Source organism: Muntiacus reevesi, chromosome 7, assembly GCF_963930625.1.
Source record: "Muntiacus reevesi chromosome 7, mMunRee1.1, whole genome shotgun sequence".
In the NCBI taxonomy this organism is placed as follows: domain Eukaryota; kingdom Metazoa; phylum Chordata; class Mammalia; order Artiodactyla; family Cervidae; genus Muntiacus; species Muntiacus reevesi.
In genome coordinates this window covers 10,339,117-10,363,440 of record NC_089255.1, presented here as the reverse complement: position 1 = coordinate 10,363,440, position 24,324 = coordinate 10,339,117, and the positions used below count along the sequence as shown (strand labels likewise).

The following is a 24,324-nucleotide window of genomic DNA, read 5'->3' as shown; positions in this document are numbered from 1 at the left end:
CGTAGGATACATTTAGTCTTTAGTTACTCGGCCACTGTTCCAGCTCATGCATTTTCTGGCAGCATTTCACTGTTCCTCTTAACATTATACTATATATCAGTCATGAACAATCAGCCAAAACAGAAAGATTCTAGGCAATATTCAAAGGATTATTCACTATTGACAGAAATATAAGGTAAGGACCTAACAGAAGCAGAAGAGATTAAGAGATGGTGGCAAGAATACACAGAGTAGCTATACAAAAAAAAACGGCTTAATGACCCGGATAACCACGATGGCATGATCACTCACCTAGAGCCAGACCTCCTAGAGGTGAAGGCAAGTGGATCTGAGGAAGCATTACTATGCACAAAGCTAGTGGAAGTGATGGAATTCTAGCTGAGCTATTTAAAATCCTAAAAGATGAAGTGCTGCATTCTCAACATGTCAGCAAATTTAGAAAGCTCAGCAGTGGCCACAGGCCTGGAAAATGTCAGTTTTCATTTCAATCCCAAAAGAAGAGCAGCACCAAAGAATGTTCAAACTATTGTACAACTGTGCTCATTTCACATGCTAGCAAGGTGTAATGCTCAAAATCCTTCAAGCCAGGCTTCAACAGTACATGAACCAAGAACTTTCAGATGTACAAGTTGGATTTACAAAGGCAGAGAAACCAGAGATCAAATTGCCAACAAGCTAGACAGTCTATTAAGAAGTAGAGACATCAATTCGACGACAAAGGTCTGTACAGCTAAAGCTATGGTTTTTCCAGCAGTCGTACAGATGTGAGAGTTGGCCCATAAAGAAGCCTGAGTGCTGTAGATCTGATGCTTTCTAACTGTGGTGTTGGAGATGACTCTTAAGAGTCCCTTGGACTGCAAGATCCAACCAGTCAATCCTAAAGGAAATCAGTCCTGAATATTCATTGGAAGGACTGATCCTGAAGCTCCAATACTTTGGCCACCTGATGCAAAGAGCCGACTCACTGGGAAAGACCCTGATGCTGGGAAAGGACTGAAGGCAGGAGATGGTGATGACAAGGATGAGAATGGTTATTAGGTTGGTGCAAAAGTAACTGCAATTCTGCACTGCTGAATCTTAGCATTTGGTACTGGAATACATTCTTAAATGTGATTATGTTATATATCATTTTAATGCACATTTCTCTTTATGTTTTTTGCTAATGACTTATTACTTGTTGTTTTAAACTAGGGAAATGATGTTAGACAAAAAGCAAATTTGAGTGATTTTCTTATTCAAGTTCAAAATGGGTCATAAAGAAATGAAGACAACTCACAACATCAACACCACCTTTGACCCAGGAACTGCTAATGAACGTACGGTGTAGAAGTACAGTTCCAGAAGTTTTACAGAGAGATCAAAGCTGATCCTCTTACAACTGCATGAGAAGTTGCTGAAGAACTCAACATTAACCATTTTATAAAGGTGAAATAGCTCACGAAGTGGGTGCCTCATGAGCTGACCAAAGAAAAACCAAAAATCATTTTGAAGTATTATCTTCTCTTATTCTACATAACAACAAACCACTGCTCAACTGTATTGTGAGTGTAAAGAAAAGTGCATTTTATAGGACAACTGGTGACAACCAGCTCAGTGGTTAGACTTACAGGATGCTCCAAAGCACTCTGCGAAGTCAAACTTGCACCAAAAAATGTATTTGGTGGTCTGCTGCCTGTTTGACCCACTACAGCTTTCTGAATCTCACTGAAACCATTACATCTGAGAAGTATGCTCAGCAAATCGAAGAGGTACACCGAAAATGGCAATACCTGCAGCCAGCAACAGTCAACAGAAAGGGCCAACTTCTTCTGCACGAAAACACCTGACTACACACTGCACAACCAACGCTTCAGAAGTTAAATGGATTGGGCTACGAAGCTTTGCCTCATCTGCCATATTCACCTAACCTCTCGCAGACCTACCACCACTTCTTCAAGCGTCTCAACAACTTTTTGCAGGGAAAAGGCTTCCATAACCAGCAGGAGGCAGAAAATGCTTTCCAAGAGTTTATCGAATCCCAAAGCAAGGATTTTTACACTTTAGGAATAAACAAACTTATTTCTCATTGCCAAAAATGTATTGATTGTAATGGTTCCTATTTTGATTAATAATGTGTCCAAGCCTAGTTATGATTTAAAATTTACAGTCCAAAACCACAATCATGTTTGCACCAGCCTAACAGAAAGCATCACTGACTCAATGGACATGAATCTGAGCAAACTCTGGGAGATAGTAGAGGATAGAGGAGCCTGGTGTGCTGCAGTCTATGGAGTCATAAAGAGTGGGGCATGACTTAAAAGCTGAACAACAAATTCATTATAGACATATTCTTAACACCTGATAAAAAGTAATTAGCAGCCCAAAGCTATAAAAACATCCAAGCCACTTGAATATGTGAAATGCATGCTTATGTGAAGTTCTAGCTGTGGTATTATGTAATCGTGTGCCAACACAGTAGTTTCTGGATACGTTTAGCAGTTTACTGAGTGGCCACATGCGCAAGGGGACAAGGGAATGGGTAGCAAGCACTGTGACGTGGGACACAATTTGTAATCACCCAGTGTGGGGATGGTTCCCAATCAGGCACACCCGAGTCTCTAGACACACTCACACAATGAATGGACACGTTCACATTCCTTTACGAAGCACAATGTACATACGTACAAGCACAAAGAGCCCGAAATTATTTTGGTATCCAAAAACAGTACGTGACTAAGGCCCCCACACCTAGCAGGGAAAAAGGATGCCACCAGTTCCAAGACTCGTGGCCAGAGCAGGACAGTGTGACTGTCAGACGCCGGCTGGAACACACTGGGATCACACACGGCCACTTGGCAGTGTCTTCACGCCTCCGTCAGGCTGCTGATGGGGCAGCTGCTGGGGGGAGCGCAGGGCTGAGCGCGGAAGCAGAGCCTTTGATGGCGCAGGAGGACAAAACTGTTTTCAGTCATATTCTGACATATCCGAAACAGTATCTTCCAACGTCAATGTTTTTTTAAAGAACTAATGACAGTTTCTGTTTTGGGGTTTTTTTTTGGGGGGGGGGAGTAAGTTTTTAAAATCCAGATGTATGACTACGTACGTATCAGTTCTACTCTGACAGGATCTTTGGGTGTGAAGGCCATGAATCTGCATTTTTAATAAGCTCTCTTGGTAATTCTTAGGATTTGGCACCGGGATTCTTAAAATAACTGTGCTAAGGATGCTTCTCATTCCTCTGCCTCACCTACTTTCCCCTTTTTAGTGAAGACCATAGAAACATTCTATCAAGAGAACATAATTATCAACAGAATATACGTGCATATTTCATATCCGTACAAGCATTTCAGCTATGGTCATACCAATTCAATATAGTATTTGATTTATAGCATGTGTTATCTTTGTGTGTGTGTACTCAGTCACTCAGTTGTGTCCAACTCTGCGATCCTCTGTCCATGGATTTTTCCAGGCAAGAAATACTGGAGCGGGTTGCCATTTCCTACTCCAGGGGATCTTTCTGATCCAGGGATTGAACCCGTGCCTCTTGCATTTCCTGCATGGCAGGTGGATTCTTTGCCACTGTGCCACCTGGGAAGCCCCTGTGTTGTCTTTACCAATTCTATATATTTGGCATAATTTGTGCCAAATAACTATACAAATCAGCTTACTAAAATATATTGGGGAAAACTCTGTTACCTTGGGAGAATACCAATACCCACAGGAGTAACTCAATAAGATATTCATACAATTTATATAGATAATGCAGTAATTATGATAAGTCATAAATGATAAACTTTAAAGGCTCAGAAAGCTAAATAATTACACGATGCAATTAGATTCCTTTGTGGGAAACCAACAAAATATCAAGATTCAATATGCGTAACAGTCTGCAACTGACACATCTAAGTCAGAAAAGGCTTTTCCTATTTTTTTCTGAAGCTAGAGTAAGACTATCACTATACTAGAGTAAGACTATCCTTTTTACTTGCATTATAGCTTATACTGAAGAAATGTTTAATGAGCAGGATATTAAAAAAACACAGCATTTACAAAGCAACATCTTTGTAAAGCATTTTTTCTTGTTATGTTTCTGGAAACTACAGAAGTAAAGCCTAAAGTTTACAAATTTATGATCCAGGCTCTAACTGACCTCTGTAATAAACAATGACCCTCAGATGCAATGAAATATGACAGACCTCATCATCCAATATAAAAGCTGTATACTGAATGCTACTTAAGGAAAGTAAGGCCATTTACTTGTTAGTTTTCCCAGTCTGTGCAAGGCAAAGCCTCCTCTTCATCCTCTGATTCAGGGGATGCTTCTTTGATTCTTCTAAGAGCTTCATGGATGCTCCGTGTTAGAGGGTCTGTGTCAGGCAGAAGCGTGAAGGATTCTCTCAAGACTTCCTTCTGTACCTTCTTCAATTTTACCCCCTTTCTTATTTGTGCCAGGATGTTATTACTATCGTCTTCATCAGGAAAAGGAGGCAGAGTTCGCTGTTCAACCTTTTTCAGATGGAAACTACCACGCTTCAAGGAAGCTAGCACCTCATCCATGGGCGAGCTCACTTTAGAAAATGGAAGAGAACAAAGTTAGTTAGGACTGTGCTTAAGAAGAGTGGGGAACTGTGTAATTTTTAAGATTTCAGGACTGTGACAGCCCAGAAAGCTGAAAGCACATCAATAGAAGGGACCATTAAGCATGGACAGAACTTTGTCAGAACACAAGGGATACTAATTATGTTTGTTTTTAAAAAAAAGTTCCAAGGCTCAAATTCCATGTCAAGCATTTCTATTGTTTTCTGTGTGAGAGCAGAGAGCAGACTGGGAGCTGTGAGCCGGGATGATCTCTAGTAATATTACGGTTGAGACTCCTAAAGGGTTTCCATAATACAAAAATCCAATCTAAATTCAGACAGTGACTAGACTGCACATTTAATTAAAGAAACTTAAATTCTGGCTCATTATGGTGATTATTTTCTTTTTTTAAATAACTTTCACATATGATATTCTACTTGGGTTTTGCTAAGAAATATCCTACAGGATGGTCTTTTAGATTAAAATTTAATACACAGATAAAATAGTCTCTTCATGAAAGTTAAAGCTCTTTAAGGGCCAAAATTATTCACTGTTTCAAAAACAGCTTTATGAAGACATATCTGAAATGCCCTTTTCTTTGTTTCTTTATACAACATGTCAGAGTCCTCAATAAATATGTAGCCAAATGTTACATGGATCTGCCAAATGTTACTATGACCAGACAGCTTCCCTTTTATTTCTGAGACGTAAAATCAGATTCTAACATAAAAGGAGCCACCTAAAATATGTTACCAAAGAGACCAAGTCAAAAGATAAAATTTTAAAAACATGCCTAAGAGCTCAAGTAGGCCCACATCTGCAAACATGGGTTGGTAAGAATTCTGCCAAGGTGAGACCTTGAGAACCTGTTTGCTATTAAATAATGTTCAAAAATATAACGTTTAAGGCTTTGTAATGTCTGAGGGAAAAAATGGTCTTTACCTATATGCCTCAGTCAACAGATGAACTCAGTGTTTTTAACTCACCTCTCCTCCTCTGCAAGCCTTCAGCCGTCTTTCGGAGCTTCTTCCTGGCGCTGACCAGCTGGCTGCTGTCGAAGAGGTGTGCTGAGGGGGCGCTGGCTGACTTTGGGATCCTCTTCTCGCTCCCCTCCATCTGGGGCAGGCCTTTCTCCAGCGTCTCCGGGGCGCCGTCCAGACCCACGGGCAAAGGCGGCGGAGGGGGAGGCGGAGGGGGAGGGGGCGGCGGCGGAGGCGTGGGAGGCAGAGGGGGTGGGAGCGGCCCCGCGGGGACCGAGCCTGCTCTGCAGTCAACAGGGTTCAACAGTGGACGGGACACAGGGGGAGGCAGCTCGGCGGTGACGCCGCTGGGAAGTGATGCGGTGGCTTCAAGTTGTGCTGACGGAGGACCGTCAGGTGGGGTGAGGCTCCGGGCATCTGCCGCCTGCGACGACCGGAGCGCGGCCCTTCCTCCGTCCAGGCCCTCCCTTTTCTCTTCGACCTGTAGCGCTGCTGGCGGGCCTTCACACTGGTCTTCACAGGACACGGGGCCCGCTGCACTTCTTCTTCTTGCCTGAGCCAGTCGCAATCGGGTTGATTTAAGTATGACCTGGCCTGGGTATCTCTAAGAAATCAGAAGTTAGTATAACTTGTTAGATTAGAATTTATGAACAAATGACTTTATTTTCTCCGTCTAGTGTAAGGTGTTATTTTAGAGCTTTTGTGATTTTTCCGGGAAAAATATACAGAAAAACAAACATCACAATGTAATACCTTACAAAAAATTATCACCAAACTCTCTTATTTGCTTATCAAATCCTTATAAAAAGACCCTTAGTAATAAAAGTACTACTTTAAGTGGAAAAATATTAGCATGTAAAATTCAAAACAAATGATGTCAAACATATATATGTTATTTTATTGCTAAAAAACTATTCTTAGTTTCTTACATGTATTTTCCAAATGCTCAGACAAAAATTAAAACATTAATGTTTTTAAAATGGTTAAGTGGTATTTTTTTTAAAGCTCTGAAAACAATATATGCATTCTGCGATAAAATTCTGTAAAGCAATTATCCTTCAATACAAAAGTAAATTAAAGAAAAATGACAAGAGAATCAACCTACTGAAAAAAAAAAAAAGAAAATGAAAAAATTTGTTAGGAGTACTAATAGAGCTGCAATCTTTTTACTAGGGTACAACATACCCATAATGCATTTGGTAAACAACATTTTCTTAATACAAGGCTCATTCCTCTGTTAAGGAGCCCATTCCCACCTCACTCTTTCACTTGCTCAAAAGCCTCCTTCTCCTGCAAGGAGATCCTTCAGAATAAAGAGGAGAAGTAAGGCTCTTGAGTAGCTGCTAAGAACTGAAACTACCGAGTTTAAGCACATTCCTAGGAAATGCTTAGCTGCCGTAGTGTCAGTGTCTGGGGTCATGGATTAGCTTGGCAAGAGCCCTGCTAAGGCATTTCTCATGTATACTGATCATCTTCTGATTCTCCCACTGGTCAGATTATTACCACAGGCTGATGTGCACAGAATTAGTAACAAGTCGATGCTTGAAATGGATGGTTAGTTACTAGCTAACTTTTATTAAGCTGAAGAGGAATCCGGACTTCCCAAAGGCCCTGACTATTCCCCTTATACCACAGAAATGGTGAGCCAAGACTGCTGTGATTGTAACTGTTTTCTAAATAACAAAAGGAAAATCAAATTTTTCTCATCAAAGAGATGTTAGAGTAGGAGTATGTATGTAGCTCGGTTTAAAAAGCAATGAACAATAATAAATTAACCACACTTTTACTACCTGTTTAAAATTTCGAAGTCTATCCAGTGTTTTCTGCCTTTCTTGGCTAACCCAGGCGCTTTTTCTTTCTTCTTCATCATGTAATTTATCTCTTTTCTGGTTAAAAAAAAATTAACAGTAATTCCATTATGATGTATCCCACTGTATTTTATCATTAATACAAAAAAAGGAGAGTTCTCTCAATATATATGCTGTATTACTCCAAAGAATGATATGTTAAGCAATCTTTTGTGGCATGAAACACTGTTAGCTTTAATAGAAATGAAATTGTTTCACTTTCTGCATGTAATACCAATTAAAAGATGTTTACTCTGCGAAGTAAAATAATATTTTCTCTGAACTGAAAAATATTTCATATTTGTGGTTCTAGCTTTAGCTGCTCTATTCTGCTAACTCAAATATTAATAGTTGACCTTAAAAAATAACCACTTAGTAATTTAGATATTATATATAGGTTAAGCCTGGTGTTCTGCAGATAATGTCTACTATTACTGAACCTGTAGCTCCTGCTACAAATCTGTGTCTTAATATCTCATTCATTTTTTTTCCTTCCCATTCCCTAATCCCAAACTGGGAATACACTATCATCCACCTAATGTTGGTCAAGTTAAACATGAATTCCTCTTCCTAGAGGAAAGAAAGTGGAACTCTTGGCAGGAGGTACTGCCTCACTGCTGAAGATCAGGTGACAGATCCGTGGTTCTCGTGGACGGGATGCACTGAAGAGTGCTACTATGGCCACCACTTCCCCAGAGGGATGCACTATCACACACAGCAGAGACCGGTTTTCTCTCTTGGGTAGGTGGCTTCGATCCTTTGTATAGTAATCAGCCTCTGGACTCATGATCAGGGTGGGGCAAGGGTGAGTAAAGATGAACATTCTTCCATCTCTTCTTGTGGCAGGTCAAGAAGACCCTTTCCCTTTAGAGGGCTCTCACTGGGGGAGTTTGCAAAAGCCATTTATTGGTAGGTTAAGTCAGGCAGTCCAGATTGCCATATATAATGCTTAAGGTTTCCAGATAGGAAAATTTGAAAAGATATGACTTGAGATCATTAAAAGAAATAAAGATCCCATGCAGATTCTCTCCTTTAGAGAGGAAAGCCCAGAATGGCTCAAGGACACAGTGAGGCAAGAACTCATTCCAACTCCTCAACCCTCCCTGTATTCAGCTCCATTTCCAAAGCTGAGCTGCAGAAGGAAGGGATGAAACTCTCACATGCACACGTGGTGACCACGTGGAATGGGAATGGGCATGTCCCTTCCCACACTGGGGTACAGGCCACAGAATGCTTGGGGACAAAGGCTCTTCCAAGGCCTGTCTCAGAGATGAATAGAGTTTTCTGCACTTAGAGGGTGCAATCTAACGAATACAGGGCTTAGTACTTGAGAAAAAAATTATCTAAAAGATACTCAACATTTCAAACTGTGAATCTGCATCTCTAAACAAATAGTTGGAGTTTCAGAAATAGTTGATATTCAGAAATAAAACTGGTCAATCATATTGCTGGTCTGTTAGTAGATATATCCAGAGTCAGATCTTACTATTATCTAAAAGACCCCAAATGGAAAGTTTCAGACATGTTCAGGTATGGACTAATGGGTTTATATGGACTTTTCACAGAGCACAGTATTACTGCAACTGAAACCAACAGGCCTGGGTTGAATATCACCCCCTATTTCCACCCCTTGCTAGCTACTACCAAGTCATTTAATGAAGATAACCTACCCTTTGGGCGGGGAGTAGTGTGTATTAATCACTCAGTCGACCCTTTTGGGGGTGGGTAGAGGATACTTATTAGATGGTGACACAAGGAGCTCTGAGTTTCTGTCAACACTTTGTCAACCTGGGTGCTGGTGTGCATGCATATGTTCATCTCATGAGAGTTAAAACTTATGAGCTATATACACTTGTGTGTGTGTGTATGCATCTGTAGATTGATAAAGGTGGTTTAAAATTAGATTTGATCTAAGTCAACTTTTCATTGTCCTCTAGCTTTGCATGTTAAACAAAGGTGGATTCGTTCTCCTACAATGAGGTATTCCACCCAAAGTCAGTAGTAGGCAAAATTACTAACATGAGGCAGATAACATTTATCTTTGACATTTCCCCAATATCAACTTCCTTGTTTTTACTCATCTTTGCCACATAAAATTCTTTGAGAAAGGATTTGACACTCATTCATTCTAAGAAGCTAATTAGCTATTCCATTCACAAAAGTATTGGCATTTTATCAGAATCCACAATCTTCACATAAGAAGAAACAAATCCTAAGTGTGGAGTCTAATAACAAGTAGACAGTGCAGCTGCCAACAGTGATGGCAGGAGGCATTCTTATTCACCGAATTCTTAAGCTGGCCCATAGTCTGACCTTCCTTACAAAGCAGCTCTTGACCCATGAAAACAGTAATGAAAATACCATAAACTTTCTGTTAATTTAAGATTATTTTACAGCTTACCGGTAGTTTGGTTACTTTTTATGTGTTTAAATTCAAGAGTTTTAGCTGTGTGCCATAATGATCTTGAGGGAAAACATCAAATCCCTACAGCAGCAGCTAACATCACTCAATCACAACAAATTAGAAGCTTTCTTGTTAACAGATCAGGAAAAGACAAATTTCTCATCACTCCTTTCAACACCACACTGGAAATCCTAGTGAATGCAATAAGGAAAATAAATAAAAGGTATACAAATTGCATTCAAAGGAACTAAACTGCCTTTATTTGCATATGACATGACTGTATATATATAAAATCTGAAAGAAGAACCAAAAAAATGACTAGAAATAATGGGAAAATTGCAGGGTATAGGGTTGACATATTGGGTTGACCACAAATTAGGCTAAACTAGTATAAAAGCCAATTAGCCAACTTCTTTCTAATAAAACAATAATGAAATGCTGGAATAAAAAACCTTTTCTATTATACCTACAGCACTATTTACATTCAGTTCAGTTCAGTCACTCAGTCATGTCCGACTCTTTGTGACCCCATGGACTGCAGCACTCCAAGCTTCCCTGTCCATCACCAACTCCCAGAGCCTACTCAAACTCATGTCCATCGCATCGGTGATGTCATCCAACCATCTCATCCTCTGTCGTCCCTCTCTCCTTCCCCCTTCAATCTTTCGCATTAGGGTCTTTTCCAATGAGTCAGTTCTTCACATCAGGTGGCCAAAGTACTGGAGTCTCAGCTTTAGCAATAGTCCTTCCAATGAATATTCAGAGGACTGATTTCCTTTAGGATGGACTGGCTGGATCTCGTTGCAGTCTAAGAGACTCTCAAGAGTCTTCTCCAACACCACAGTTCAAAAGCATCAATTCTTGGCACACCCCAAAAAAGAAGACAAATTTAGGTATAAATCTAATAAAATATGTACAAGATCTATATGGAAAGAAAACTTTCAGACATGTTTAGGTATGAACTGACGGATATTTATATATAACTATCAGCTCAGTTCAGTTCAGTCACTCAGTTGCATCCAACTCCTTGTGACCCCATGGACTACAACACGCCAGGCTTCCCTGTCCATCACCAACTCCTGGAGCTTGCTCAAACTCATGTACATCAACTGGTGATGCCAACCAACCATCTTATCCTCTGTTGTCCCCTTCTCCTGCCTTCAATCTTTCCCAGAAGCAGGGTCTTTTCCAGTGAGTCAGTTCTTTGCATCAGGTGGCCAAAGTATTGGAGCGTCAGCATGAATCCGTCCAATGAAGGTTCAGGACTGATTTCCTTTAGAATTGAATGGTTTGTTCTCCTTATAGTCCAAGGGACTCTCAAGAGTTTTCTCCAACACCTCAGTTTGAAAGCATCAATTCTTCGGTGTTCAGTCTTCTTTATGGTCCAGCTCTCACATCCATACATGACTACTGGAAAAACCATAGCTTTGGCTATATGGACCTTTGTCACCAAAGTAATGTCTCTACTTTTTAATATGCTGTCTAGGGTGGTCATAGCTTTTTGTCCAAGGAGCAAGAATCTTTCAATTTCATGGCTGCAGTCACCATCTGCAGTGATTTTGGAGCCCAAGAAAATAAAATGTCACTGTTTCCATTGTTTCCCCATCCTTTTGCCATGAAGTGATGGGACCGGATGCCATGAACTTAGTTTTCTGAATGCTGAGTTTTATGCCAGCTTTTTCACTCTCCTCCTTCACCTTCATGAAGAGGCTCTTCAGTTCCTCTTCACTTTCTGCCATAAGGGTGGTGCCAATCTGCGTATCTGAGGTTATTGATATTTCTCCCGGCAATCTTGCATCCAGCTTATGCTTCATCCAGCCCGGCATTTCGCATGATGTACTACTCTGCATACAAGTTAAATAAGCAGGGTGATAATATACAGCCTTGATGTACTCCTTGTCTAATTTTGAACCAGTCCGTTGTTCCATGTCCGATTCTATCCAATTCTAACTGGTGCTTCTTGACCTGCATACAAGTTTCCCTGCAGGCAGGTAAGGTGGTCTGGTATTCCCATCCCTTTAAGAATTTTCCAGTTTGTTGTGATCCACACAGTCAAAGGCTTTGGTGTAGTCAATAAAACAGAAGTAGATGTTTTTCTGGAACACTCTTACTTTTTCAGTGATCCAAAGGATGTTGGCAATTTGATCTCTGATTCCTCTGCCTCTTCTAAATCCAGCTTGAACATGTGGAAGTTCACAGTTGACATACTGCTGAAACCTGACTTGGAGAATTTTGAGCATTACTTTGCTAGTGAGATGAATGTAATTGTGCAGTAGTTTGAACATTCTTTGGAATGCATTGCCTTTCTTTGGAATTGGAATGAAAACTGACCTATCTTTTCCAGTTCTGTGGCCACTGCTGAGTTTTCCAAATTTGCTGGCATCTTGAGTGCAGCACTTTCACAGCATCATCTTTTGAGGATCTGAAATAGCTCAACTGGAATTCCATCACCTCCACTAGCTCTGTTTGTAGTGATGCTTCCTATGGCCCACTTGACTTCGGACTCTAGGATGTCTGGCGCTAGGTGAGTGATCATACCATCGTGGTTCTCTGGGTCATTAAGATCTTTTTTGTACAGTTCTTCTGTGTATTCTTACCACCTCTTCTTAATATCTTCTGCTTTTGTTAGGTCCATACCATTTCTGTCCTTTATTGTGCCCCTCTTTGCATGAAATGTTCTCTTGGTATCTCTAATTTTCTTGAAGAGATCTCTAGTCTTTCCCATTCAATTGTTTTCCGCTATTTCTTTGCACTGATCACTGAGGAAGGCTTTCTTATCTCTCCTTGCTATTCTTTGGAACTCTGTATTCAAATAGGTATATCTTTCCTTTTCTTTGCCTTTCGCTTCTCTTCTTTTCTCAGCTATTTGTAAGGCCTTGTCAGACAACCATTTTGCCTTTTTGCATTTCTTTTTCTTGGAGATGGTCTTAATCACTGCCTCCTGTACAATGTCATGAACCTCCATCCATAGTTCTTCAGGCACTGAGTCTATCAGATCTAATCCCTTGAGTCTATTTGTCACTTCCACTGTATAATCGTAAGGGATTTGATTTAGGTCATACCTGAATAATCTAGTGGTTTTCCCTACTAGTGGTTTTCCTTTCTTCAATTTAAGCCCATATATAACTATATGTAGTTTTATAACTCTTATAAAAGAAATCAAAGAAAAACTAAATAGAGAGATTCTCTGTTCATGTATAGGAAGACTCACTACTGTTAAGATTTTAACTACTCCCATCTTGAGCTATACATTCAGTGCTATCTTAATCAAAATCTCAGCTCTTATTTTAAAGTTTTTTTGGAGAGGCAAAAGAAACTAGTTCAATGGAACTGAATAGAGAGCTCAAACAAATATAATCAATATATCCTTAAAGGAGCAAAGAAAATTCCATGGAAAAATTGCAGTCTTTTCAGCAAATGGTGCTAGAGCAACTAGCCATCCACATTTAAAAAAGAAGAAAACGGGGAGGGGGAAGACAAATTTAGCCTTACACACTTCACAAATATTAACTAAAAATGGATCACAGAATTAAATGTAAAATGGGAAATTATAAAGCTTGTGGAATATAACATAGGAGAAAATATATGGCCTTGGGTTTGGTGGTGACTTTTTAGATACAACATCAATGGTACATCAAAGAAAGATTTGGTAAGCTGAATTTCATTGAAATTAAAAACTGTTTTGGAAGATACTGTTCAGGCAAGTCACAGATTGGGAGAAAGTATTTTCAATAGATATATCTGAAAGGGGCTATTATCCTGAACAAAACAAATAACCTAATTAAAAATGAAAAAGTAACACTTACTAAAGAAGAGGTACAGATGGCAGATAAACCGTGTGAGAACATGTCCAACATTATACAATTAGGAAGCTGCAAACTAAAACCAGCTATGAGAAAGCACTACACACTTAATGAAATGGTTACAATCCAGAACACTGACAACATTAAATGCTGGTGCGGATGTGGAGTGAAAGGAACTCCACTCACTGCTGGTGAGAATGTAAAATGGTGCAGGCACTCTGGAAGGCCGTTTGGCAGTTTACTACAAAGCTAAGCATACTCTTCCCCTAAGATCCCATCATACACTTTGCAATTTACCCAAAAGAGCTGAAAATTTAATGTACACACAAAACCATTTCCACATTATCAGCTTTACTCCTAATTGTCAAAACTTGGAAGGAAGATGTCTTCACTAGGTGAATGAACAAATACACTGTGGTACATACAGACGGTGGAATATTATTCAGTGCTAAGAAATAAGCTACCATGTCATGCAAATAACACAGAGGAACCTTAAGTGCAAATTACAAGTTAAATAAGCAAATATGAAAAAGCTACATAAGTGTGTGGTTCCAATTAAATGTTCTGGGGAAAAGGCAAAACAAAAAGATCAGTGGTTGCCAGGAGTTTGTGGAGAGAAGGGTATGTAGAGGTGGAGCGCAGGGAATTTTTAGGGCAGTGAACACATTCAGTGAATACAGTCTTCAATACTGTAATGGTGGATTCAAGTCATATATTTCGCAAAATATATGGATAAGCACTAAGGATATAAACTATGGACTCTGGGTGGTAATGATGTCAATGTTGATTCAGACTGTAACAAATTTAACATTTTGTGTGGAATTTTACTGGTAGGGGAAACTGTGCTATAATGAAGTATATACATAATTGGCTCTCTGAATCTGTGGGTTCCACATCCTTGGATTCAAACATCCTTGGATTGAAAATATGTAGGGAGGTTAAAAAAAAAACAAAACACAGAAGGTTCCAAAAAGCAGAATTCAAAGAATTTGCCCACTGGCAACTAGTTACATCACATTTACACTGTATAAGGTATTATAAGTAATCTAGAGATGAAGAATACAGGAGGATGTGTGCAGGTTATATGTTAAGTACTATGCTAGCTTATGTAAAGGACTGGAGCACATCCAGAGATTTTGGGGATTGAGGGATGCAGGCAGGGCAAGTATCCTGGAATCAATTTTCCCACTAATGCTCATATCTAGCTATAACATTTTCTTAATCTCTGTAGATTTTATTCACTTTGAGATATGCAAAATTCAAAGTTTTATTCTAAGTTTTCCAGAATGCAAACTTACTAGTTGTACTGTGTGGTGGGTTCTATACTCATCTTCACTCCGAAGGCGTTGTTGGAATTTTTCATTGTGTTTTGCAATACAAATTTCCTAAAAATACATGAAATGTGTTTTTTAATACAAGTGAGTAAATTAAATTTTAATCTTAACATATACCTACACAATAAAATATCAAGTAAGCCACCTCTGGTTTCTCACCTGGAATACTGAAGCAGCATAAACCAGCATGAATTAGTACCTTAAAAAACTCGTTTATTAAACTACAGAATTCCTGGTTTCTCCCTTTTTTGGAAGAGGAGGAATCACCATGGTAGAGTGCAAGGGTACACAGGAATCTTAAAAGCCTCTTTCAAATCTGAAGATTTAGGCCAGAAGACTCTAAGTATTATTATACTCTTTAAAATAGTCTGAACAAAACTGGATATATAACTCTTAAACTCTTTCTTAAGTGCTCTCTGGTGAATTAAAGAACATGATTTTGCCAGGACTGGTTTAAACACTATCATGAAATCTGAATCTTCTGGTTATAGGTAGATTTCAAAGCTAAAAAGAGACCTTAAAGACAAGAAAGTATAATACAGATATGCTAATTCTAATCACATGAAAATATATTAAATAAGAGGTATGTGCTCTTTACAAAATAATGCACAATCCTATCATCTGGCAACTTTCCAGTAGTACCAGGTTGTCCTCATTTTCTCTGGGTCCTATAGAGATACAAGGGTTAACATTAATTTCCAACACTTTCAAATTATACCAAAAGATCACTCTTCTAACCTCATTAAGTCATATATGAGTAGCCTTTCAAGCCAGGAAGCTGTATTTTAAAGCAACTGTTTTTATCACTTTCCTATCTTCACCCACACTGGGTTGACTCTATTACCTAAAAAGTACTGATCATGAAATGAACCTCTCCAAAGCAATCCCACAGGGGAAAGTGGCATGACGTAGTGATACAAAGGCACAGGTTTCCAAGTCACACAGACCTTGGATGGAATCCTATCTCTGACCCATTCTAGCCACTTTCCCTTGGGCAGACTTAGTTCCCTTGGTTATAAAAATGAGGATACAAGTCTTTAATTCCTTATCTAGAACAGAGCTCAGGCGTGTTTGAAAATTATTTATTTTTATTTTAGAAAGGTGAAATGTTGCATATGCCATCGTTTGCCCAGTAACTCCAGCAGGATCCAAAGCAATACCTCATAGTAAGTGTCACTAACATTTTTGCAGTGAAATAGTCACAGTAAATAGGATACAGGAATGTTCAAGTATGAGAATGCTTTTTGGCTACTGGGAGAATTAAGATATAAAAGAACAATGTTGTTTCTATTTATTCTTCCTGAAAAGTTTAATCACAAAGGATAGACCTCAAGTCCTCATGGGACAATCAGAGATCATCTTTGTTCTTTCAAGAGGACAGGCAGGGTATGATTTACTTGTAGCCAAAGAGCCACCCCTGGATGTGGAATTCTATCGTGGATGCCAGATTAACCAGGGAGCCTGTGACCCTGGGAATGCTGAAATGCAGACAACAAGGGATGCAGGGTGTTGTTACAGAGAGAGTCATTTTATCTGTCGAACAGTATGCATGGGTCATCTTTCCTTTTACAACAGTGTTTCTAACTCCTCTCTTGCCAGCCTTGTCACTCCTCCTTTCCCCTGCAGTTCCGTCACCTCAGCTGTTGAACTTGGGGGTCTGGAGGCAGGGAAAGGAGAGGGCAGGGGACAAGACCATTTGCAGAGCCCTGTGTAATCGCGCACAGGAGATCAGAGACAAAGTTTAAATGTGCAGAATCTATACGGCTAAGTTTCCCTACTTCATATTTAGTTTAATATAAGAATGAAGAGTGAAAACTATAAATTAAATCGGTACACACTTTTATCAGTTCAGTTCAGTCACTCAGTTGTGTCCAACTCTTTGAGACCCCATGGACTGCAGTATGCTATGCTTCCCTGTCCATCACCAACTCCTGGAGCTTACTCAAACTCATGTCCATTGAATCAGTGATGCCATCCAAGCATCTCGTCCTCTGTCATACCCTTCTCCTCCTGCCTTCAATCTTTCCCAGCATCAGAGTCTTTTCAGATGAGTCAGTTCTTCACATCAGGCGGCCAAAGTATTGGAGTTTCAGCTTCGGCATCAGTCCTTCCAATGAATATTCAGGACTGATTTCCTTTAGGATGGACTGATTGAATCTCCTTGCAGTCCAAGGGACTCTCAAGAATCTTCTTCAACACCACAGTTCAAAAGCATCAATCCTTTGGTGCTCAGCTTTCTTTATAGTCGAACACTCACATCCATACATGACTATTGGAAAAACCATAGCTTTGACTAGATGGACTTTTGTTGGCAAAGTAATATGTCTGCTTTTTAATATGCTGTCTAAGTTGGTCATAGTTTTTCTTTCAAAGAGCAAGCATGTTTTAATTTCATGGCTGCAGTCACCATCTGCAGTGATTTTGGAGTCCCACAAAATAAAGTCTCTCACTGTTTCCATTATTTCCCCATCTATTTGCCATGAAGTGATGAGACCAGATGCCATGATACTAGTTTTCTGAATGTTGAGTTTTAACCCAACTTTTTCACTCTCCTCTTTCACTCGCATCAAAAGGCTCTTTAGTTCTTTGCTTTCTGCCATAAGGGTGGTGTCATCTGCATATCTGTGGTTATTGATATTCTCCTGGCAATCTTGATTCTAGCTTATGCTTCATCCAGCCTGGCATTCTGCATGATGTACTCTGCATATAAGTTAAATAAGCAGGGTGACAATATACAGCCTTGATGTACTCCTTTCTCAATTTGGAACCAATCTGTTGTTCCACGTCCAGTTCTAACTGTTGCTTCTTGACCTACATACAGGTTTCTCAGGAGGCAGGTGAGGTGGTCCAGTATTCCCATCTCTTGAAGAATTTTCCACAGTTTGTTGTGATCCACACAGTCAAAGGCATTGGCATAGTCAATAAAGCAGATGTTTTTCTGGAACTCTCTTGCTTTTATGATGATCCAACAAATGTTGGCAATTTGATCTCTGGTTCCTCTGCTTTTTCTAAATCCAGCTTGAACATCTAGAAGTTCATGGTTCACATACTGTTGAAGCCTGGCTTGGAGAATTTTGAGTATTACTTTGCTAGCGTGTGAGATGAGTGTAATTGTGTGGTAGTCTGAACATTCTTTGGCATTGCCTTTCTTTGGAACTGGAATGAAAACTGACCTTTTCCAGTCCTGTGACCACTGCTGAGTTTTCCAAATTTGCTGGCATCTTGAGTGCAGCACTTTCACAGCATCATCTTTCAGGATTTGAAATAGCTCAACTGGAATTCCATCACCTCCACTACCTTTGTTCGTGGTGATGCTTCCGAAGGCCCACTTGACTTTGCATTCCAGGATGTCTGGCTCTAGGTGAGTGATCACACCATCGTGATTATCTGGGTATGAAGATCTTTTTTGTACAATTCTTCTGTGTACTCCTGCCACCTCTTCTTAATGTCTTCTGCTTCTGTTAGGTCCATACCATTTCTGTTCATTACTGTGCCCATCTTTGCATGAAATGTTCCCTTGTATCTCTAATATTGGTGAAGAGATCTCTAGTCTTTCCCATTCTGTTGTTTTCCTCTATTTCTTTGCATTGAGCACAGAGGAAGGCTTTCTTATCTCTCCTTGCTATTCTTTTCTCAGCTATTTGTAAGGCCTCCTCAGACAACTATTTTGCCTTTTTGAATTTCTTGTATACATAAATAAAAATTTCCTTGAAGAGTGAGGTTAGAACCAGTCAACTTGATTATAGAGCACCCCTGACCTCCTTAAATAAAAAGGAGCCGGGATTTGCATAACATAGAGTCCTGTAGTCATGCCCAAGCAGAATCACCTCTGGGTGGCTGAGGCAAATAGCACATCACCACTGGCTGTTCTAATGTGTTTAAGAGAGTAATTCTCTGACAACCATATGTCAATATAATGGCTCAAGTATTGAGAAGACATTATTCTTACTTAGTTTTAAAAGGTAGGCAAGCATTAGTGACAAATCAGGTTAGAATTATTAGATATGGGTCAAGGATTAAGTAATGAATAAAAGCAAGACGTAAATTAAGGTTACAGTCAAGCAATTATACCTTTTTATTTCTGAGGTATGCTTTCTTGGCCGAAACCCGTCCACGTCTTGCCTCCAGCTGGCGTGCTTTCTGCTGAAGTTTCTGTAGTTCTTCTCTCTGAAAATGCACAGACGCTGCCATCTCTTCCTTCTCCAGCATGGCCTCCATGCTTTCATAAGTGTCATAGTATACCACTTCATCTCTCTTTTCTGTTACAAAACAGAAACAAGGGGCATGGGCTATGAGCCGGACAGACTTCTCCACTCACTAATTCTGTAACCTCAAGCAAAGCCATTACCTCTTGAATTTCTCTGTAAAATTGTGATTACTAGGAAATACACCTCAGAGGGAGGGTGTGTGTGCCAGTATCTGTAACAGAGTTAAGTGTTCAATGTAAAAAGCTATGAACTTTGTCTCCCAAATTAAAAATCTGAGGGTACAGATTCTGGCTGAAGCAACAAAGCAAGTTAGAAAGTACTTTACAAAGGTAAGGTCATAGTTGAACTGCTACATCTGTTAAATCACTTGTTCGACTTTAAGTTTTTTTAGCCTCAACAGAAGAAATAAAGTAGTATCCATGTACATTTTTCCTATCCAAGCAAACAACTACATGGGAAAATTCCACCATTCATTCAAAAGTATTTTGTGGACCTGTGTTGTTAGATACACATCATACCTGATATAAGTCTTTTGATGCTTTCCAGTTGTGCTGTCAACAGTAACTCTTCACACTTCAAGATTTCAAACTGCACTTCATACAACTGAAGTTGCAGATCATAATAATCAGCTTCTAACTGATCCAATCGAGCTATGGCTTCTGTACCACCCTGTAGACTCTGCATCTGCATTGAAAATAAAAATAAGGACATATCTAGTTGGAGAGAACAAGAAATCAAGTTAGTCTGGAAATGTATTCTAACTGATCAGACAGGGTGAATCCATGAAGCAACTGAACACTAGCAGACAATCTGAGGTCAAAGGCTCAGGTACAGATGATTTAAGAACCTACTAAATTTGTGTACAAAGCTGTGTGTACATGTATTTTTTCCTCTGAGTGTTTCTAGCTTTCAAATTTACAAACAGAAGATTATGTGACCTAAAAAGAGGTGAGAAAGATTATAATCAAGACTCAGTTAAAAGGGAGATAAATTAAAAAGAATAGTACTTATTCTAAAGTGTAGTTAAAATTTTATAATTTTAAGATTAATAATAGGATTTTGCTTCCCTGGGTGATATTTAATATTTCAATGTTAATTTAAAAGCTATTCGAAGTTCAGCATTGTATCATGTAACATACCACTGTCACATTTGGAAGAAGTCTTTGTTTTTAAAATAACCTAAGGAGATGCAACATATTGCATTTAAAAAATGCAACATTTTTTAAAACATCTCCTCATAATTTATCAGGGGTTCCCTGATAGCTCAGTTGGTAAAGAATCAGTCTACAATGTAAGAGACCCTGGTTCGATTCCTGGGTTGGAAAGATCTACTGGAGAAGGGATAGGCTACCCATTCCAGTATTCTTGGGCTGGTAAAGAATCTGCCTGCAATGCAGGAGACTGGGGTTTGATCCCTGGGTTGGGAAGATCCCTTGGAGAAGCTACAGTCTACCCACTCCAGTATTCTGGCCTGAATTCCATGGACTGTATTAAGTCCATGGGGTTGCAAAGAGTAGGACATGACTGAGCGACTTTCACTTTCATAATTTAAACCACAGGGTAGGACTGTATCATAAAGCAAGGGATTTGTTTGGGATGCGCTTAATAAATCACATTTGGTCTCTGTCTTGTCATGTGGTTGTGTTAAATTAACACTAATAAAACTGGTGCAGTCATCATCACAGATGTATATAAAAATCACAAAGCATACATTATATCACTCAACAAGCATAAACCTGGCAAGAATGACGGGCAGTTTTACCAAATCCTTTGAAGGACTCAAACATAATCCAGAACATTCAAAACAGACTATTATGGTTCTGGGATGACCCCAGGGGAAATGACCCCACTGATAAATGCCAAACTCCCTGGCCCATTTCAGCCTCGCCCTTCCTCTACCACAAGAGACCAATTCCAGTAAGAAATGTTCTTGCAATAGCAAACAGTTATAAACCTAACTCTCTGCAGCTCTTTTAGACACCCTACTTTGTTAGTACTATTCATCCTGGTTAGAATAAAGCTAGTCATTGTGATGAAGAGTAGCACTCTATTTCAGAGTCAATAAAATGTTAGTATTTCAAGTTTTAAAGTTCTAGAACTTAAGAAATATCTAGAAACATAAAGGAGAAAGCTAACTAGAAAAGGTTAGAGTGGCAATGCCTCAGATGAAGAAGAGATGGAGCTAAAATCTGTAAGAGACTCTGAATAGTGTGAAGAAGTTCAGAACAAGTTCTAATTTTTCCTTTAACAATAGTAGCAAATAAGAAGAGGGAAAAATAAATCCATTAACAAAAGATCTTTCTAGATCAGAGCCATAATATATTATGGATTACCTCATACAGTCTTTTTAAAACAAGAGTTAGACATGCATATGCACATTCATAAGGCAATATGTTTTACATAAAGCTGTATTAATAAAAGCAGTGATGACATTTTGTTTTTCTCTAGAGTAGAATGTACAACTTTCACAGACACATATTAGAAGCCAATCCAGTCAAGCCATGGAATGGGAGCAAATACTTACAAATCATATATTTGATACTTGTATCTGGAATATGTAAAGAACTTAGGAAGCTCCCTAGCTTTCCAGTAGATCCACGGGCCATGAAAAAAAAAGTTAAATGGGCAACTGAGCTGGATTGAAATTTCTCCAAAGATGACGTATAAGTGGCCTAGCACACAGAAAGATACTAGACATAAATGCCATCAGAGAAACGCAAATCAAAACCCCAAGACACCACTTTACACCCACCAGGATGGCTAAACAAAAAAGACAGTATTAGTGATCATGTAAAGAAAGATGTGGAGAAATTCTATCATTTTGTACACTGCTGGTGAGGACGGAAATGGTACAGCTGTTTGGAAAACAGTCTGGCAGCTCCTCAATAGGTTAAATAGCATTTCACACCAAGATAAAGGAAAACCTTGTATAAAAATGTTCATAACAGCTTTATTCATAAAGCTGTAAAAACAGAAAGAACCCAAAAGCTCATCGACTGATAAATGCACAGTGTGGTATAACCATGCGGTGGGGTCTCACTTGAAAAAGCAGACTGAGCAATGAAGCACGCCACAGCACGGATGGACTGGAAAATATTACATCATGTGGGGTCAAAAGCATGAAAAAATCACATCTTATGATTTCATTTACATAAAATGTCCAGAATAGCAAATCTAAAGAGAGAAAATAGTTGCCAAGGTGTGGTAAGAGTTGAAGGGGAGATAGGAAATGAGTGCCCCTTTTTCTTTTAACAATTGTTAACAACTGCTGCCTACAGTTACGTTGGGATGCTAATATGATAACTCAAATTCTATCATAGGCCCCATTGTGAAGTTATCATTACCTCATGAAGATAGTGCTGCCCAGAGGGTCAGAGAAATTTAAGTCTTGTACCAAATATAGCACATCTTAATTAAAAATAATTTTTATATGTTTTTCTCATGGTTTTTGTTACCTCTTCTTTTAGAGCATGTTTCTTCTGTTCCAAACAGATCTCCTTAGCTCTCATCATCTGCAAAGTCTCCTTAGAAACTGCATACTGAAGTTTTTCCATACGTTCAGCGGCTGCTGCCCATGACGCTTTACCAAATTTCTTTTGATCTGCTCGCATTCGATCATACACAGCTATTGATAATTTTTAAAAGGACATTGAGACATTAAGACATGAAACAACTTGATACTAAAGAATTTGGAAATCTTAAGATTGCAATGATCACCCACTCAAAGATAAGCACACAAATCCTACCCTCATGATAAATTACCTGTACCAGTTCATGACAGATTACCTATAACATGATAAAATACCTATAAACTAGATAAATCAATACTATCTTAGATTCTAAGTCTCCAATAAGAATTTTAAATAATCGTCCTGAGAAATAACTTTCTGAAGATGAAACTTAAGTTTTCAAGTTAACTTTAAAACTTACTTAAAAATATTCTTTTCACATTTTCCAGTATTATTAAATTTCAAAGTTTCTATAAAACTTTATTCTGTGAAGGTTCATATCTTTTCTGAGGTATGTTATTTGAAATTGGAACCATAACTATTAAAGGTTATTTAAAAATTATTTAAATTCATGTACTTTTTGCCTTCTCCAAAAGTATTTTAATGATATGATATAGAGGGAAATAAGTGTCTAGACATTATCATGAAGTTTATGCTGCTAAGGTTACTGTTGGAGTTCAGTTAAGCCCCAAGGAAGATACCCAACTTCTGGCCACCACACAAAAAAGGAAAAACTTCCAGTTTGCCACAACAGAGGCCTCATCCAGGAAACATTTCTTGACAATCAAACAGATAATATCTTCTAGTTAAATAAGTTTTAACTGATATCAGTTAATTGTTTGGTGCTGGCTTATCTTGGGTCCTTATACAATGAATCCAACCATTCTATGTCCCTTCTGCTTAACAGGTCGGAAACATGCTTTAATTATCATAAAAGAGGCAGGCAATCTTATTATGAAGTATCTAATATAGTCTTTAGGTCAATATACATTCTCTGGTAGTCTCTTATGCTCAGAGGTTAAGTGATTAATACTTTTGTATTGCAACTACATCATAGCTCTCTTTGCAAAAAGTGTCTCAGTAACATCTGCCTCAGAATTTCATGAAATTTAAAAATATTTTTACAATAATACTAGAACATACTTAAAAATTAAAATTGTACAGAGAAGCTGATAGTGGAAAAGAACAATTTCTCAGGCTCCACTCCCTCCCTCCACCCTTAGTCCCAATGATCAAATGTAACCAACTTGGAACCTGCTCTTGGTAATTACCTGCATTCAAGAACATCACTATTTCTTGATTTAGTCTTAAAAATCTATTGAGTTCTTATGACAAATGAGCAATCTACTTACTCAGAATCATCTCTCAATATAGTTCTTTTGGTTTTTCTGTGGCCTTTAAATGCTAACATATTTGAACATTGATCTGATCCTTAATTTTAGGGTTTAACAAATAACATCTACTTATGTTGCCTACATATCAAATGATTCTGCCATTTTAAATATCTGCCTATCTCTTCAAAAAATGTATGACAATATTTACGCAACTGCAGTATATTGATAGCAGTGTTCTGTAGGGTAAAAACATCAGCAGGAGGTCAGGAGACAGCTCGGAGTTAAATTCCCACTTGTACCCATCAACATGTAACTTAAGGCAGAAACTTCACTGTTCTTAGGCTAAAT

The 24,324-nt window shown here is 38.8% G+C and overlaps 1 protein-coding gene across 1 annotated transcript in view; it reads right to left on the bottom strand.

The window, feature by feature from the left end:
• The window catches only part of JMY (junction mediating and regulatory protein, p53 cofactor), a 68,062-nt gene that overhangs the window by 4,571 nt on the left and 39,167 nt on the right, over positions 1 to 24,324 (bottom strand). The window contains exons 4-10 of the mRNA XM_065940124.1: positions 22,589 to 22,758; positions 19,652 to 19,817; positions 18,997 to 19,184; positions 14,890 to 14,976; positions 7,328 to 7,423; positions 5,544 to 6,141; positions 4,237 to 4,547 (exon numbers count right to left, since the gene is read on the bottom strand). Coding sequence (XP_065796196.1) covers positions 4,240 to 4,547; positions 5,544 to 6,141; positions 7,328 to 7,423; positions 14,890 to 14,976; positions 18,997 to 19,184; positions 19,652 to 19,817; positions 22,589 to 22,758 — 1,613 coding nt within the window. The 3' untranslated portion in view covers positions 4,237 to 4,239. The remainder of the gene's footprint in view (positions 1 to 4,236; positions 4,548 to 5,543; positions 6,142 to 7,327; positions 7,424 to 14,889; positions 14,977 to 18,996; positions 19,185 to 19,651; positions 19,818 to 22,588; positions 22,759 to 24,324) is intronic.